This window comes from Mercenaria mercenaria, chromosome 2 (assembly GCF_021730395.1).
Source record: "Mercenaria mercenaria strain notata chromosome 2, MADL_Memer_1, whole genome shotgun sequence".
In the NCBI taxonomy this organism is placed as follows: Eukaryota; Metazoa; Mollusca; class Bivalvia; order Venerida; family Veneridae; genus Mercenaria; species Mercenaria mercenaria.
This window is the reverse complement of record NC_069362.1, coordinates 23,880,516-23,899,605: the sequence shown is the minus strand read 5'-3', so window position 1 is coordinate 23,899,605 and position 19,090 is coordinate 23,880,516. Positions and strand designations below refer to the sequence as shown.

The 19,090-nt window shown below is 34.3% G+C and overlaps 1 protein-coding gene across 3 annotated transcripts; it reads right to left on the bottom strand.

Moving 5' to 3' along the window:
• Positions 1-258: 258 nt before the first annotated feature.
• On the bottom strand, positions 259-18,342 carry LOC123563517 (programmed cell death protein 6-like). 3 transcript variants are annotated; one of them, XM_045356358.2, is made up of 7 exons: positions 18,183-18,342; positions 8,698-9,138; positions 8,080-8,207; positions 6,192-6,266; positions 4,826-4,900; positions 4,198-4,366; positions 259-2,990 (listed from the first exon to the last, which is right to left on the bottom strand). In XM_045356358.2, the coding sequence occupies exons 1-7, from the start codon at positions 18,213-18,215 to the stop codon at positions 2,943-2,945; spliced, it is 969 nt and encodes a 322-aa protein (XP_045212293.1). In that variant the 5' UTR covers positions 18,216-18,342; the 3' UTR covers positions 259-2,942. The 3 variants fall into 3 exon arrangements, with proteins under 3 accessions (XP_045212293.1, XP_045212291.2, XP_045212292.2); XM_045356356.2 differs by lacking the exon at positions 18,183-18,342 and adding an exon at positions 13,260-13,400; XM_045356357.2 differs by lacking the exon at positions 18,183-18,342 and adding an exon at positions 13,260-13,400 and having other exon boundaries at positions 259-2,846.
• Positions 18,343-19,090: the final 748 nt, after the last annotated feature.

Sequence of the window (19,090 nt, the reverse complement as noted above, 5' to 3'; positions counted from 1 at the left end):
TAACATAGTTTCAAAGCTGACCTAGATTTCTGACAAAAGCTTCATGAATTGCCCACATCTTACCCACATCAAAGTAGAAAACTCTTGCAGTGATTTAAAAAGTCATACTTTGCAATGGCCATACAGCTTAGCATCAACGTAACATGAAAATGGGAAATTTACATGAAGTACCATCTGTTGGCTTTTCAACTCAAGTTGCACATTTTTGTCACACTAATGCACAGAAGAAACACTACATGGAAAACATAGAAAATAGGATTTCAGTATAAATCTTTATTTCTTAATATAGCAAGTAGCTCGATTGTTTACAATTAATTATACAGAACATATGTATAAAATAATGTATACGACAATGTAAATGAAGTAAAAAAAGTTCAAAATGACGAGGTCAAAAAGCACTTTATGTTAAAATCACTTGGTGTATAATATTATTTTTACTAGTTGCCTAAATTTTAGGTTTTAAATGCTAGATGGCAGAATGGAGTAGAAAAATGTCAATTAAATCATACACCATCAATCAGTGATATTGCCTTCTTCAATTAATACATCAGCATACAAACAGGTTGACTATTACATGAAAAAATGTACGAAAATTATTGTTCCCAACCTACAACTTTATTTCATAATTTAGCAAGTATTTCATTGTTTACACATAATGATACAAATGCAAACAAAATAAAAATAGATCAATGTAAATATTCACAAAGCACTTTGCATTCAAATAGCACATTTATTATATATTTGATAATTTAAAGACATAAATCTCAAAAAGATTGCAAATTATCACTGCAAGGTACCAATCTTACTAGTGCTATTACTGAAGGTGTTTCATACTCCCCCCCCCCCCCCCCCCCCCCCCACACACACACCACAATGGACAAGTGTGTGAAGTTTCAATCCATTCCCATTAGTAAGAACTGAGGAGATACCAGCTTACATACAAAAATTTAAACAATGAGGCCTAATTTTGTAAAAAAGCAAAACAGAGTTATGGAACCTGTCCACTGCAAGTCAGTTCATCACAGTGAATAGTGTGTGAAGGTTCAATTCATTCCAACAAGTTGTTATTGAGATACTAGCTTACAAACAGAAACTTAACCAAATCTGGACGTGGACACAAACACTGAAGAATGGGCTAGTACAATAGCTCTTTTTCGAATAGCTATTAACTAAAAAGGGAGGCAATACTGAAACAATTATAGATAGTTATGAGTCATATGCTTAACATGTCCTCCCAGAAAGTCCAAAAACTGGTTAGTTATTAAATTACTGTTTGGTCCATTTAATTCGTAACAAAGTTTTCTATAAATTGCAACTGTATTTTGAAAGATCCAGATGTAAACTTAGTCATTCTAAAGGTCTCCGATGATGGTGGTGGGATTATTTTAAAAATTTTAGAATATCTACCCAAGTGACTTGGATACCGTACACATGGAGAAAACGTCATGATTTAGGTAACCCTGTGCCTATATTTTCCTTATTACTTAACAGATTCTCATAAAGTAAAGTATGTCGAAGACAACAAAATGAGTGCTTTCCTCCTCACAAAGCATTTGCCATCAGTTCTCAGTATTTTTCTCAAACACTTTGCCCAACTGCTTTTTTGTGGAAACATCGTTTTCTGATGATAAATTCAAAACTAGTAGAGATATTTTGAAAATTTAAGAAGTTCCTATTACAATGCTTGGAGGTCTTTAGAATACTGTATGGTATCAATGGTACTGTCTTATATTTAAAGAGAAATGAAGGCAAAACCCTGTTATGGAAAAGGCGGATCAGACAGTAAATACTTCAGGACGAGTGAAGGAGTGATGGACAAAGAGACTGTAATACACTCCCCTAAAACTCGTTATGCCAGGGTACAACGAAATTAAATATGAAATGAAAAAAACTTGTTCACATATTTAACCAGAAAAAAAAGAACACAAAGTTACCAAAATACTCAAAGACAAGTTTTGTTTTCAAAAAGCCACTAGGAAAGATTTTTAAAAAACAAAAAATTCATATTAGATTCTTTATACGAACATGAAATATATATATATATATTTATATAGGCACAACCCCAGACAGATAAAGCTAGGAACTTGTTTTACAATGAAGCTAATCCTAACAAGAAATGGCACTATTAATTTTATCGTATGGTAAGTGGTAAATAAGATGTTAAAATTTACAATGATTCCTGCTAATTTCTTAAAGAACTACTGTACTATCGCTACTGTATTAGTATACATTCTTTTCCCATGCCTAGAGAAAGGCTGCATTATAAGAACTTCAAACTTTATCACTATATATACTTCTAAGGCCCAATACCCACTGTGTATAAATAACAAGGCTATTCTTATTCTTAACAGTGGTCAAATATAATGGCCTCAAATATTTATTTTGAGTGAAAGTTGCCATAGCTGTAAAAGTGAACACTAAGTAAGATTTTCCGCCAACAAAACAGTTACAAAAATATCAGTAGTACTAACGTCTTTAAGAAAGCCCAAGATTAAAATTGAAAGTTGGTCCAGTATGAAATTAACACTTAAATTTCGTTGGAGAATAAATAACATAGTTGCAGAATTAGTGTTGTCAACCATACTTGCGTAACACATAAAAACAAGTTTAAATACAAAACTCCAAGATACAATAACTACAACATCCATTTACCAGACACACACAAATTTCATTTGTTATGAGCAGTTTGGTTATTCTTCAACATCAACATTTTGATAGCAGTAAAGACATTCTTGATTATTTACATCCACAACTAACACAGATCCACATGAGTGATACAAAAATGATCCAAACGACAGCCATATATCTTGCTCTCAAACTTTGATGTCCAGCGCCATGTCCATGAACTGTAAGGGAGAATGAATCGTACAAGTCATCATGCGCCGTTAACTCGTGCCACCAAATCACAGTCTTACGTTAATACAACATCTAATTTCATTTTACTACGTAGCTCCCTGAATTAATGTAGTGTCCAAAACCATTTCTAAAAACTGCAAAAAAAGTACAACCAAACACTTAACTTTGTTTTTGTTTATCAGGTACATGTAATTTAAAAGTGCTTTGAACAATAATGTAACTTGCAAGACAATTTTAAACAAAAAATGGCCAGAATATGATAAAACCCATTTTAAAAAGAACAACAAAGGGTTAGAGACAAATTTATTTTTTGACAACTTGCAACATCCATTTATGATAAAAACATGAAAATAATAATTATCAAATATTTTGGCAAAAGGGAGATAGTCTTTCACAGTTCAAAAGCCAAGGCGACCATGAACAAAGGCAATGGGGCAGTTCAGTGAAATAAATGTGATGAGATAGCAATATCGGAAAGACCCCAGGCAGTCATGGTCAAAGGCATACTAGCTATTAACAGTTGCTAGTATGCAAACCTATTTGCTTGAGTGGCAGCAATGGTCGAATAAACAATCAAAGTAGAACCAATGAGACATAGTATCCAGAAGACTCAAAATGAATTAACCATTGCATAACTTTTCGAGAGAACGTTTAGTTTTTTTGGTTCTATTCTGTGTTTTATTTAGGGGGCGTATATATAACCTGACTTATGAGTTATAACCAAAAACAATTGCTTTCTGACAAATTTAAACTGTTCTACCTATTTATAATAGAAGGTTGGTTATTTTAACCAGGCACACAATTTGATCTTTACATCCAACTAAGTGCTCTTTTAATGAAACTAAACCAAATACAAATGCAGCATGGAATGATCCTTTGAAAAGATCAAGTCTTTATGTAACATGTTAAAAATGCCCATGAGTTTCAACAAGAGTAAAATTCTAAGTTTTATAAAGGTAAATGATTATATTATTATAGGTTATTAGCTTCATATCGGGCAATATGCACTAGTTCTGCAGTGGAAATATTGCGCGACTTTAGCACAATATTCTTCCGCTAAAGAACGAGTGCATATTTCCCGATGCAAAGATAATAACCTTTTTATTACATACGTATGTACATGTAAAAATGTTATGTGTAAATATCATGAATTTGTTAAAAAGCATGAATAAGATGGACAATAAAGAATTAAATAAAAGAATTAATTCAACGACACACATTAAATTACGCCGCGCACCAGATATGATATTCAGAAGTCAAGAGTATGGAAAAATATTGACGTTTCCGGTACCATTGTAACTTAACAGGGAATAGAAACGAGTATGTAATAATGTACAATACCTCTTCATAACTGATTCTGACAGTCCCATTCTGCTGGTGGTCTTTTGCTCTGAACTTATCTGTTAAAGTTTTCAGCATCACGCACGCTTGGATAAAATCATCAAACTGTATGTTTCTGGCACCTTTACGGTCAAATACTCGTATCACAAGATCACAAAACTGTGGAGATCTGAAAATGATAACAGTTTTAAAATTATTTTTCATACTCATAAAAATGCCTGTTTAAACCAAACATTTATGAAGCCACTAAATCTTAAAAGGAATTAACATGATGTACTGATTTTGCACTATCAAGAGTTAAGACTGAAACAATGGTTAGTTATCAGTTGCTCCCTCAAGAACAAGGCATTTAACATTTATACTGCCCAGCACTATAATGATTGCCCCCCAAAAAACCTTCCCTACTCAAAATGCACTAATAACGCTAACATACCATTGCATAGTTTCATCGTAAGACATGACGATGATGATGTATACTGTATACAAGATGATGAAAATACTCGCTTCTCAAAGATGATACTTTTCTGCCATTTCACCAAAATAAAAATACTAATTTTGTGAGATTAATGAACTGAATAGATACTCAAAATGCAAATTTATGTAGAATTCTGTACTAGCATGTACTTACAAATTATATCCAAAAGTCTGGAATGCTGTAGTGAGTTCTCTTGCGTCGATGGTTCCAGAACGATCTGTATCAAATCTGAAAGTATGTTAAACTTCTGATAATTTGTCATTCTACTCATATTATATATTGTTTCATTAACAATTTATTACAAAAGGGGACACTGCAAAATACACTGAAGGGAGATTTTTGAAACATTTTCTCCTTACCAAAGAAACATTCTTTTTCATCTTTTGTTTTACCATACATACATGTAATCTAGATACTAAATCATTTCTTATTTGTATGACATGCATTATTTATGATTAATTAGCTGGACTATTCAAAGAATAGGTAGGGCTACTGCAGTCATCTATTTGTCGGCATTTGTGTTGGTATCCAAACTGCTTAAGGTTTTGTATGTAAGCTTGTACCTCAGTAACTACCAGTAGGGATGGATTGAAACTTTACACACTTGTTCACAGTGATGCCCTGATATGCACTGCACAGGTTTCATTAATCATTTTACAAAGTTGTGCCCTTTTATCGAGTTAAATTATAAATGTAAGCTTGTATCTCAGTAACCACCAGTCGGAATAGGTTAACTTTATGCACTTGTTCACTATCATAACCTGACATACAACTCCTTTTTTCTACTAAGCAATTTTTTATTAAGGTTTTTTTTTGTATGCTGGTATCTCAGTAACCATTTGTAAGAACAGACTGAAACTTAACACACTTGTTCACTGTGATGTTATGACATGAAATACCCAGTTCCCAGATGCAAGTTTCGCCACATTTTGTATTTCACAAAGTTATGCCCTTTTTTGCGTAATTTCTTATCTCAAGTACTATAAAAGGTGTAAGTTTTTAAAATGGTTGCCCATTTTGTACTAATTTGTCTGTTTTCATTATTTTAACTTTTCTGCGGCAAGACTTTTGAACAGTAAAGTGTTACTTTCCTCCCATGGACATCCAGCCATACTGGTATACAGACAAAAACAAATGCAAGTCTCCCCTGCCCGCCCTCCTTTCACTTCCCATTGTCTTAAAAAATCATAGTACCCAGTTTTTGTGTATCTTTTAAAGTTACAAAAGTTTTCTGCCTGCGTATAACTGGCTACCTTGTAAATTAAGTCATCATTTAATCATTATTATCTATCTTGGATTTGGTGGTTGCTTAGATCCTGAAAATGATATCAAAATCAACAAATACAATAATTCTAATCTTTTAAATTACAGAAATGAATGCAACATCATTATCAAGTACACATAAACATAAAATAGCAGTTATGACTAATACTACAAAAGTTTGTGCCATCTTACTGTATCTTTTCTACTACATTATGTAGGTAATTTCCGTACGATATTTTTATTTCTACTAACTCACCTGTCAAAACAACTTTTCCAATCCTGGATATATTTCCATAATGCTGAAAATTCATGTATATCTATTGTTCCACTCCTGAAAGATAAACAAAGGGTTATGTAAAAAAAAAAATATAAAAATAAAACATTCTGTGTGTTTACAGATCGTATGCAGTGGTTATGGTAAATACAGAAAGAGGTATTTGTAAAACACATGTGCACCCCTCCACCCAACAGGTTACTGGGTGTGTAATTTTCAGCCTCATGTATGCTGTGACCTTGACCTTTTGACTTTACCTAGAGAAAACAGTATCAAGCATTCTCCAGCTATAGAACCTACCATAAGTTTGATGGCCCTGGGCCCAATCATTTTCTACCTTGTGATCAGAACCATTTTCAGTCTCAAGGTCACTTTGACCTTGCCCTTTAAATAAAGACACCCAAAACAATACGGATCATCTAATGACCACAGGCAATCATCGCTTTAAATTTGATAGTTCATTCACTGATTCATAAAAAACAGTTTTCAATCTCTGTGACATTGACTTTGGATTTAATAATCCCTAAAGCAATAAGGGTCAAATTTTTCTATAAAGTTTGACCACTGGTGAACTTACTGACTGGAAACCAGTTTTTTTGTTTCAAGGTAAATGTCACACAAAACCTTCGTTTTTACTGCATTGCATTTAAATGTTTATTACTATTTTTTCAGTTAATACTGTAAAAGTATAAATTTTTGTGCGGGTTGAATTTTTCGCTGTATCTGCCAAATATTAACCATTAGTATAATGCAAATCAAGAAAATCTCTTCATTACACAAACCTTCATTAACATATCAAATGGAAACTGTCAATTTTACAAAAATCTGATATGTTCTGTGTTTTCCGTAACAAGCATGAGATACTTTCATTTAAAGACAAATAGAACCACATATATGTTTAATTTAGAACCTATATAATAACTTTTGTGTTTGGAGTGTGTTTAATTAAACAAACATTAACATCTATGCTCAAGGATGTAGATTACATGTAAAGCCGTGATTCTACAATTGTAATTGTTACAAGTATAGAGATGTCCATGTTTACATGTAAATAGGTGTTAAGACATCCATACAATTAATAGTGATAGATCTTTAAGGTACTAGTATCATAGATCAATAGACATTTGCTGTTGATCATACTTGTCAATAGGTAATGCTTTACGATGTGTAACTTTTACAGATAACGACTTATTAAGAAGCCGAAACAAGCCAGGTAACTTTTTTTACAATTTCACCGCGAAAATACTCGTCAAATTTGATAAATTTTGACCCAGCAAAAATATGTCCTTTTACAGTAAACAAACTGGAACTGGATCTTTTCAACAGGACTATATCAATTTCTGCAAGTAACAGGCAACATCCCCACTTGACAGAGGCTGAAGATCATTAACTTACAATGCCTTTAGTCAACTGTCATGGAAAACACTGCTTTGCTGAGGAATTCACCAAAATCTTGCTACTAATCTATTGCTCCTTCTATCTAACTAGTATGCAGGAAGTTAAAGATAAACGAAAGGAAGTGATAAATTGACATGTTTTTTAAGCGCAAGAATTGCAGGCAGTTTATTACCGGGTATTTTCTGTTCGGTATAAAGTCACAGCAAAATTTCCTTATGGCAATTGGTGCAGAAAAACTCTAGGTTCCTATCTTGGCATTATTTCAGGCATTGGCAGGCACCTAGTTGGAACCACCGACCTTCTGGAAGCCATCTGGATGACTTTCTCAAATGAAGAATTCTACACCCCAAGCGAGGTTTCAGTGAGGGGCAAGTGATCTGGTCAGGATGAGGTCCAAATGATTCAGTCAGTGACCTTAATTAACCACTCAGCCATGGAGGTCCATGCTGGCAGTCTCATGCCACATATTTACCTGTCTTTGTCAAACATGCCTATCATCAGTCTGCATGTCTCGGGATTGAAGGCAGTCCAGTTACCATTGTGTAATGCCTGTCTTAATTCGTCTGCTGTTATTTTGCCACTTCTGTCTGCATCTACTGCCTGAATTATATACAAAATGTATTCAGTGACTCTCCGTACAGTATCTACCAGATGAAATGATCTATGCCAAAACCTTGTTTATCTTATGCCTTTCCAAAGAATGTGCTGAATGACCCTGGGGTATTACTGCTTATGAACATTGACATTTTCTGTTTGCTATGTAGCAAAAGCATGCTTAAAGTTTACCAGAGAATTTCTCAAGACAAACTTCTAACGTGACTAACGTATCAATCAAAACTTAATAATAATTTCAACTGGACAAAAACATGACAAAGTATTATACAACTTTGAAACTTAATGCACTGGTGAACTCATTCTTAGGGACACCTACTATTTTTCCATTTGAACAAATCAATGGTTGCTAAAGGGTACAACAGATCAGTTAGTGTAATGAAAATCTATACAAGGCTTCAATAAAATTAGTTAAGGATGTTGTATGACAAATTTTCTAGTTTAAATGAGCAAATACAAAAAGCAACATGATGGTTACCTGAAACCATCCCCAGAGTTCTTGACCAACACCAGGAGGAGGGGCTTGCTGTCCTCCAAATCCACCCATTCCTTGCTGACCATACCCTGGCTGTTGATACCCACCGTATTGTTGTTGCTGACCATATGCTGGAGGTTGTCCGCCATACCCCTGACCTGGGGGTGCACTCGGAGCACCATACTGCCCTCCTGGAGCACCGTACTGTCCAGGTGGTGGTGCTTGACCATACTGTCCCCTAGGAGGCTGACCTGGTGCTCCATACTGACCAGGGGGTCCTTGCTGAGGCTGGCCATATTGTCCAGGCTGACCATATTGCCCTGGTGGTCTGTAACCTTGTGGTGGAGGTTGCTGACCATACCCGCCCTGACCTTGCTGACCGTAAAGTTGGTTACTTGGTGGTGCACCAGGCTGCTGGTAACCTTGAGGTGCTCCATAACCTCCCTATAATACAGAAGTGTATAAACTATTATTTCATCTGTCAAGATAATTTTCTGAATTTAAGGATGGCCATAGTCTTTATCTGATGAGTGGTTTTGATAGCTCTACCCAAGCCTGGGATTCAATCGAAAAACAAAAGCCTGAAAATGTACCTTTTTAAGCCTGAAATTTTCTTTTTTTAAATCAAATTATATAAGGAAATTCATACAGCTGAAAACCTAAAATCAGGACCATTCTAAAAAATCCAAGGCCTGTAGACTACCTACTGGTATACTTTAAAAAGGCAAGCTAAAACTGTAACTTAGAGCTTGCTAAATTCTTTAAACTATCTGTTGACCAGGGTCAAGTACATGTACAATCTGTCAGACTGGAAAACTTATTCTCACCATTAATGACATAGCAAAAGGCTTCAGCAAAAATCAACAAACAGATGCTTCCAGTATTCTTCTAAACTCTGATACGGCCTTTTGTAAGGTTAGTCATCTCTTCTTTACATACACCAACAATCGCAGTTATAGAGTCAATCAACAGTCCACCTCTTTACAGATGACTGTGTAATGTACAGACAAATCAAGAGGCAAGAAGATGCAAAACCCAAACCCAGACACTTTATATAATATACAAAAAACTGAAATAATTTAATGTTCAGCAGTCCACTTGGTTAAAGCATGCTATATTTTCATACTAAACTTGTGTTTTACAAAAGTCCATGGGCTAATAGCCATCCCCTTACAGGCCCAGAATCATGTCACATGCATTCCACGGGCAAAAAAACCAAAACTATGAGCTTTCATCTTTTCTGAGTGCAGTTGCGATGTAGAACAATCTCCAAGCTTTAGCAGCCAGGACTTGTGGGGTGGGATGTGGTTAAAGCAGTCTCTGTGCTCCTCTCCTTGCTAGTCCAACAAATTAGACACGATTCTAGAAAATACTGAGTTCTTTTTCTTATGGGCAATATCTCCATTCACGTCAAACACAAGATAGACCAATATAGTGGAGGAAATTTCCAATGACCCTGATTGGGGTTTAAATGCTGATTTTGATGTGAATATGAGATAAATTTAAAGGAAACTTACATGTATCAAATGGGGATTCTGTGAGATTGTCCATCACAAATATAAAATAAGAGGGTCATGATGACCCTGGATCACTCACCAGAGTAATATGAGCTACATGTTTCAAATGTCAAACTGATGATTTTTAGAATTTTTTTGGAAGATTTTCTGATGTACAATCAAGTAACCCCTGGGGCGGGGCCAAGTTTACCCCGGGGGGTCATGAATGGAACAAAGTTTGTAGAAGTCTACTAGGCAATGTAACATATCAAATATCTAAGATCTAGGCCTTCTGGTTTATTTTTAGCAAATTTATGAAGATTTCCCTATATACAATCCAGTAACCCCTGGGGCTGGGTAAATTTGACCCTGGGGGTCCAGATTTGAATTTTTTTGTAGAAGTCTACTAGGCAATGCTACATGTCAAATATCTAAGATCTAGGCCTTTTGGTTTATTTTTAGAAAATTTTTGAAGATTTTCCTATGTAAAATCAAGTGACCCCTGGGACGGGGTCAATTTTGACTCCGGGGCTCATGATTTGAACAGATTTTGTAGAGGTCCACTAGGCAATGCTACACGTGAAATATCTAAGCTGTAGGCCTTCTGGTTTATTTTTAGAAAAATTTTGAAGATTTTCCTATGTAAAATCAAGTGACTCTTGGGCTGGGGTCAAAATTGACCCCAGGGGTCAAGATTTGAACAGATTTTGTAGAGGTCCATTAGGCAATGCTGCATGTCAAATATCTATGCTGTAGGCCTTCTGGTTTATTTTTAGAAAAATTTGAAGATTTTTCTATGTACAATCAAGTAACCCCATTGGGTGGGGTCAATTTGATCCCGGAGGTCACGCTTGAACAAATTTTGTAGAAGTCTACTACGCAATGCTACATCTTAAATATCTAAGATCTAGGCCTTCTGGTTTATTTTTAGAAAATTTTGGAAGATTTTCCTGTGTAAAATCAAGTGACCTCTGGGGCCGGGTCAATTTTGACCCTGGGGGTCATGATTTGAACAAATTTTGTAGAGGTCCACTAGGCAATGCTACACGTGAAATATCTAAGCTCCAGGCCTTCTGTTTATTTTTAGAAAATTTATGAAGATTTTCTTATGTAAAATCAAGTGACCCCTGGGCGGGGTCAATTTTGACCCCGGGTCATGATTTGAACAACTTTAGTAGAGGTCCTCTAGGCAATGCTACATGTCAAATATCTAAGCTCTAGGTCTTCTGGTTTTTGAGAAGAAGATTTTTTAAGATTTTCCTATGTAAAATCAAGTGACCCCTAGGGCGGGGTCATTTTTGACCCCGGGGTCATGATTTTAACAAATTTGGTAGAGGTCCACTAGGCAATGCTTCACACCAAATATCTAAGCTCTAGGGCTTCTGGTTTTTGAGAAGAGGATTTTTAAAGTTTTTCCTTTCTGTTGCCATGGCAACCAGAGTTCTGCATGGAATTCAATTCTTTGAATAATTTTTAAAGAAGACCATCCAAGGAACATCCCTGTGAAGTTTCATCAAAATTGGCCTGTTGGTTTAGGAGGAGATGTTGTTTAAAGGAAAGTGTGGACGGACGGACGGACGACGGACGGTAAGCAATCACAATAGCTCACCCTGAGCACTTTGTGCTCTGGTGAGCTAACAATCTGACCATCAAATTATTTTGAATACTCTCCTTGCCCTTGAATACTATAACAGGGCTTTTCATCCTTATATAATAGAGGCCTGTATAAGGCCACTTCCCAATCCAAAGATATACTAGTTTTTTTCCAACTGTGGCAGAGATATTTCTCAAAAGGAAGTGTCTAGCCGTCCGGTAACCGGACGCCTAGCCTGCGTTCTAGTCGTCTGTAACCGGACGGCTAGAAAATCCTCTGGCGATTTTCTAGCCGTCCAGTAATAGATTTCCTAATGAATAAGTCATGATTATAATATATAGATTTAAGGTTATTTACTTAAGAAATCGATACTTATCTGCAAACAAACTTTTGTGTAAATACATACTCTAAAGATTTACAATAAATCACTGCATTATTCAGCCGATAAAATGGAAGTTTGTCGAACTTAATAATGGTGAGATCAACGTGACGTCATTATTATTATCTGGAGGCTTTTATGGGATCAAAACTTTTAAATTTTAACAACTTTTTCACTGGATTTTCAAAATTAAAACAGTTTTGAAATGCTTTCAATTTTCATATTTTAATATTCAAATATTTTTAATGAATAACTATTTTAAATGATGTCTAATTTCAAAAGCGGTAATGTGATGTTCAACACTTTTAGAAAAACAGTAGTTAAGCATTCATAATTAATCCATTTTATTTCGAAATAATTATATCAAAATTAATTAATGAATTGCTTTTTTGTAAGCTTTCCATTCTTCCAAAAATATTTATAAATTTGTGTTTTAAGAATTAAAGTTTAGGCCGTTAGAAAAACATCACTTTTTACAAAATAAAATATGGACGTTCGGCGATCAATGTTTAATCATTTCTAAAAATAGAGTATCAACGGATTTGTAAACAAACACGATCTCTTGCGCTTAATCGACTGAAAAATCAGGTAAGTATCGATATCTTAAGTAAATAACATTTAAAACTATAAAATAATTACGGATTCATTAAGAAATCAATTACCGGACAACTAGAAAATCCCCTGAGGATTTGCTAGCCATCTGGTAACCGGACAACTAGAACGCAGGCTAGGCGTCTGGTTACCGGACGGCTAGACACTTCCTTCTCAAAATGCAAGGTAAAGATTTCCCCAATTCATGCCAACAGATGGTTAGGATTTTGTTTACTTTTTAAAATTTTTAGTCCGTTTTAGGGGAGATAAATTTAATTCGTCTTTCAGTGTTTACTTCCAGTTGATTATTTTTCCCAAAATGGGCAATTATTTACTAGCAATTATTTCGCATAAATTTCCCAATTTTAAAGGCCAAGGCCTCTTCCCAATTTCCTGATGAAAAGCCCTGTATGAACAATTCTTTATACCATAATTCTTTTGTTTTAATTCACTGTCAATGTGAGCGATATCATCTATTAGTCTCTGTTTCTACTGTTGTCAATACCTGAAAATGTCTAGATGCCTTTCTCAAGGACACACCACAATGGAGTAGCCAGGAATCGAACCTGGGGCCTTCACCTCCATATATATGAAAGCGCCTTAGCCCTCTCCACCATATGCACCAATGCATCCTCAGACAACCAATATGAAAATTCTACTGGCATGAAGAACCTACATGCAAGACCTTCGAGTCAATTTAGATACCAGATATCTCGCTCGGAATCGGGGAAAAAAATGTCTTTTAATCGAAATAATCTAATTAGCTCTACTCACTAAGTCACTATGAAACAGGTCCCAGAAAAGTCACAAATAGCACACTCCCGTGTTCTATAAATAGAACATACAGAAGTTATACCATAATGCAATTTGCGCATTGCGGACAATGGAGCGTTTTCGATATATAACGAATCATGAACTATCTCAGTAAACTTTGAAGTAACATGCTACCTGTATAAAATTGTCGCACTTGTTAACAGAATAAATAAAAGAGATGAAACAATAACTAATTAAAGAAAAATATTGGAAATGTAAGGAATTTACCAAACATACAGACATATAATTTTAACAAGGCGATACAAAACGGTCCGACTAAGCAAAAGAAAAGAGCACTGTTTAAAAGTATGTTACATGCACATTAACCCCATATTCTGCAATAATACTATTAAAATTTTGCATCAGAAGAACAATATTTTCAAATGCAACACACCGAAGGGCACTTGTGGTTGAAACTTTTAATGCTAAATCATTTTGATTCATATCTTTCAAAGAATGTATCAGCACAATTAAAATCATAACTACAATAACTGCATGTACTTTATTTTAAACAACTGATTCACATAACACAAAACGCAAACTGGATGATGATCCCTGATGTCAGCTGTGGTCGGTGTCCGTCAAACATTTCCTTATTAAAAATACACATATGCATGGTTTGGTAGAAAACAATGGTGTTGCATTAGATCAGCAACATGTTTTATTAGATAACATCTAAATATTACTACCAAAAGTCAGATATCTACATGTCACACTAAGTGGTCATTTGTAATAAAACACAACATATGTATATCACAGAGGTGTTAATTGTTTCAACGAATAACTGAATATGTGGCCGAAAATAACAATATGTATGACAGTTTACTTTAATATATACACATTGTTCATCATATTTCGAAATTTCAATAAATTTATATTATGGGATCATAAGATTTCTTTTTACATTCACAAGTGGATCTATTAAATTTATAAACACTTACGGAAGATTTTTTTTTACAAAAATATAATTTTAATGTATGACGGTAACCAAGCAGAACAATTTGGATTTTTTCTGTTCTGTAAATACATTTTTGTTCTAAATATTAACGCTTTCCATTTGGTATAAAGGCCTAATACATTTTTAGAGTTATTTTATTTTTTCTAAATATTCTTTTTTTAAAACTGGATGTGTCACAAAATGAACAGAATGACAAAATAACATCATCTATTCATTAACATTATCCTTTCATACACTGATGAAAAAGTGGTATGATATTTCTAACATGGATGTAAAATAAATAGTTTCTCGGCTAGTTTATTGAAATTAGAAGTGGAAATAAACATTTGTTTCTGATGTGTAGGCTAGAAACCTTATCAAAAATAACAAATCAAATGCAAAATCTATGGTTTACTTATGCTTATTGTACAATGAATGCACTGATTGTCCGCAAATTGAGTCCTATGCTATTTTTAGATAGCAGACCTTATCGGTGACGTCACAGATCCTTACATACGCAGGGCCTCCTCTGGGTTTTTCATACTTGTCACCAACCTTTTCGCCAATTTGAAAAAGTTGGAGCCATTTTAGTGTCATTTTTGAGCCAAAGTTCTGAGCCTCTTTTATTTTTCTTATTTGGCTGTCAGATTGTGCATAGAAAAATAAAATATAGTAAATAATTTCTTTTGAAGATGTATTAGTTCATTGTAGAAGTAAATTCAATTTGTAGTTGGATACAAATGACACAAATCATTTCCTTAGTTTAAGAATCATATCTATCCATGAATTACCAATATTCCAGGACTCATTTATTTTCGGAAAGGAAAATTCGGAATTTTTTCTATTTTAGAAGGTCGAGTTGAACACTCATCTGATGATTTTTAAGAAGCCATGGTAGCAAGTGATATCTTCCAGTTTCTGAACATTTCAAAGAAATTAATTAACCAGGTCCAGGATACAAATTGAGGCTGTTGTGTTTTTGTTTTCGGATTCATCGTTAAAATCTTTTATGAAAACTGAGGAATTACAAAATTATCTAATATATTTGCAAAAAGTAACAAATTAAATGTATCTTTCGTACTTATTAAAAATTCGTCAGTCATACAACTGCATGCCACAAACATGTCGATCTATTTTGTAAAAATCACAACACATAAAGTACACCGTGATCGGCCTTAATTTTGGTGAATTCTCGGCAGAGTTCAAACATACAAGCTGGCAGATGTTTTGATTACTGATTAACCATCAGTTCACACATTATTACGCAATTATATTCTCAAAGTGTCAACCAACTTCAACAGTCGAATTGTCAAATTACACCGCCTAGATTGGTTATCGATTTTATTCACTACCAGCGCCTAGGTAAACACGTGTATCGGGAACCAATTATTGGGCCGCTTATATCACTACGGAAAAAAAACAAATGACGAGAAAAAAAACTATGCGCCACTTATTTTCGCCAGTTTGAAAAATTTAGGGCCAAATTCTTAAAATTATCGCAAATGGCGACATTGGCGATCGACAGCGGAGGCCCTGCATACGGGAGTGTGCTATTAGCTATATAGCTAAATCTAGCTATATATAGCTAGAAGTAGCTATAAAGCCAATACCAATAAGGCAAAATATGTCAAAATAAGATGCAAAATGGTCATAATCACGTCCAAAAGGTTTGTAAGATGAAAGACAATGACACAAAACCAAGATCTTTGTAGTCACATTTTCAATAACTGCGGCAGTATTTTGCGATAAATCATCACTGAATTTTTCACTTGTGATAATCATCGTGTATATGACAAATTTATAGCAGAGCTACCGGCGCCGCAAAGCGGCGCCGACAGCGTCGCATTACGGTTAGACGTATGAAAAAGAAGATGAACAGAGATATCTAACTGTGTATACTATCGAGCTGAAAATTCGTGGTACTTTTTGGAATCGGTGTTGTTCGGATTTTTTCAAGTACACTATGCACATAGTAATTAATCAGTAAACACGTCAGTAGACGCTTACTGTTTACAGTTGACAAAAGCGTCTCGCTTACTGCTTTGAATATTGAATAAAAATGCAGATGAGCGTTTGATAATAAGAAATAAGTGCTAAATACATTTTCTACGAAAAAAAAAAGAAATAAAACACAATATTTTCATTTCGAAATGACTTTCGTCACGCTGCCATTACTGAACTTTATTATATATACTTATGTTTGTCTTTTGACGTCATAACTCCACAATGGTGTAGTGGTTAGCGAGTTCGCGTTGTAATTCAGAGGTCGTGAGATCGAACCTCGCCTGGACCAGGCTTTTTTTTTTTAATTTTTATTTAATTTTTTTGTATTATTGTGAGTTTTGAAAATATTGTATGACTAAAGTCATTCATGTGAAATTCAACATGTGTTAGTTTTGATGTCAGGTTCCACTGTAGTACCTGTGTAGCAGGCAGTAGACATAACTTAAAAAAAGAAAAGCTTTAGGATCAAAATATACAGGCATTAAACTGTGAAAAGCAAATAATGCTCTTCTCCTCGTTCGCATATATTTCATCCATTAGCTTTAAAATCACTGACCAGAGTTTATGAAAAAAAAAAAAAAAAAAAAAAAATTGGCGATGAATTATGAACAAACATCAAAAAGGTTCTTACTACCATCCCTATTCTATAGTGCTAAAAGATTAACACCACTTTTGGGTTTAAAACCAGCTTTGTACAGTCATGGAAATGATTGTAATTTTCTCATACCAGGCGTCTGTTATAGCAGTATTTTTGACTGAAAGTTGGACACATTCTTCCTTCCAAAAAGAACCAAAATTTGACAATAATGACACTTAAAAGAATTACAATAGCCATTTCCAGGATTACGTAAATTCTAATTTCTATTAACTTTGGAACTGGAACATTAACTTTTTACATTAAGTCCTCATTGCCCAACATTCACACGCAAAGACACAGAATTCCTTTGGCTATTGGCCTAATGAGATTCTGTTAGGTTTGAAATTTTCAAAGTTCAAGCTTTTCAATTTGAGCAATTATCATTTTGTGACTGATTTCCAGTACGATAATAAGTTATGTAAAATTGTTGATGCAGTACGTTGTAATAAGAATAACAGAAATTATTCAAATATGTTTTTTTCTTTATCTTGGTGCAGATGTTAATCTATACCGAACTTTCTTTTGATTATATACAGAATATTTGTGGAGTTTTCACATGTCAAGAATTAATCTTGATGTAGTCTAAAACATGCATTCAGAATTCATGAATTATTATTAATAATTTTAATAGATCTAAAGAACATAAACTTCCTAAACGAATCCATAATTCCTGATAATTCCAGCACCACTCCTTTAATTTTTAACGGGCACTGATGATTTTTCATGGGAGCTCTGCTTTTTAGGTAGCACCTAATTTCATATTAAATGACTGATCGCAGAAATTCGCAACGTGAAACTGCATAGATCTCCATTCTTTGCGATTGTCTTTTGTCTCATAAACCACTTGAATGGGATAATAACTATTTTATATTTGATACTCACATATTATGAACAATTGTTATTGGTTTTATAGATATTTCTAGCTATATATAGCTAGACAGCTAATTTTTGACTTTTCTGGGACCTGTTGAAAAGGCATAAAATTTGGGTAGCTCAACTTTCGTTCTGTCTTCAATGAATTAAACGAAATTACGTACGTATTGCTGTGGCCGCTGTCCTCCCCAAGACATAGCTTTGTACTTTTTCTCTAATTTGTAGATGACAATTAGTAATTTGAGAGAATTTCAAAATATTTTAATTTTGGTTTTATACAGGAAGTACAAACATCTGTATTCGGGATGCTTCGATTTGTCAAAATATTTACGACTACGAGGTTTTGCACCAGATCATCTAGGTTAGATACCACTATTTTGCACTAAAGGTTATACAGTAATAAACAAATTTGCTATATGTTCTATATAAAATAAGCAATATTCTGAGAGCTATAACACATAATCAGGCCCATTTTAAAAAGGATTACTAGCCTTATGTTTTTAAATGACTTATAAACCACAAAATACATCAAGACAAGAAGGGGTCATGTATCTTATAAGAGAGATGTTTAGTCTGACAAGTCATCACTATGGAATATCTTCCAAATTGACAGCTAAAATATGGGTATGAACACATGTGTAATTAGGTTTGTTTACATTTTTTTTAAAAGCAAAAGATCTCCTTGAAAAAGCTACCAAAATGTCAGGTATAGGTCCACAATTACAAAAACAGGACCTGGCTCACATGAAAATGTCACTTTAACTGAGAAACAAGAGGGCCAAGATGGCCCTAAGTCGCTCACCTGAGTAACACCCTATAACAGTGTAAACATGTTTTACCTAGTGATTTCATGAAGACTAATATTCTGACCAGTTTTCATTAAGATTGGACCAAAAAACGTGGCTTCTTGAGTGTAAATAAGCTTATTCTTTGATTTAACCTGGTGACTTAGTTTTTGACCCTACATCACCCAGATAAAAAATTCATCTGATATTTCATGCACAGAAACATTTTGACCAAGTTTCATGGACATCAAATGAACAAGAGTGTTAACAAGCTTTTCCTTTGATTT

What these genes read in the sequence shown, in the direction of transcription:
- LOC123563517 (XM_045356356.2), bottom strand. Translation starts at nt 13,385, where the DNA reads ATGCATTGGTGCATATGGTGGAGAGGGCTAAGGCGCTTTCATATATAT. An exon ending in GGCATGTTTGACAAAGACAG is followed by an intron (nt 6,267 to 8,079) that starts GTAAATATGTGG and finishes TTTATCTTTCAG; the next exon opens with GAGTGGAACAATAGATATAC. An exon ending in CAGACTTTTGGATATAATTT is followed by an intron (nt 4,367 to 4,825) that starts GTAAGTACATGC and finishes TATCATTTTCAG; the next exon opens with ATCTCCACAGTTTTGTGATC.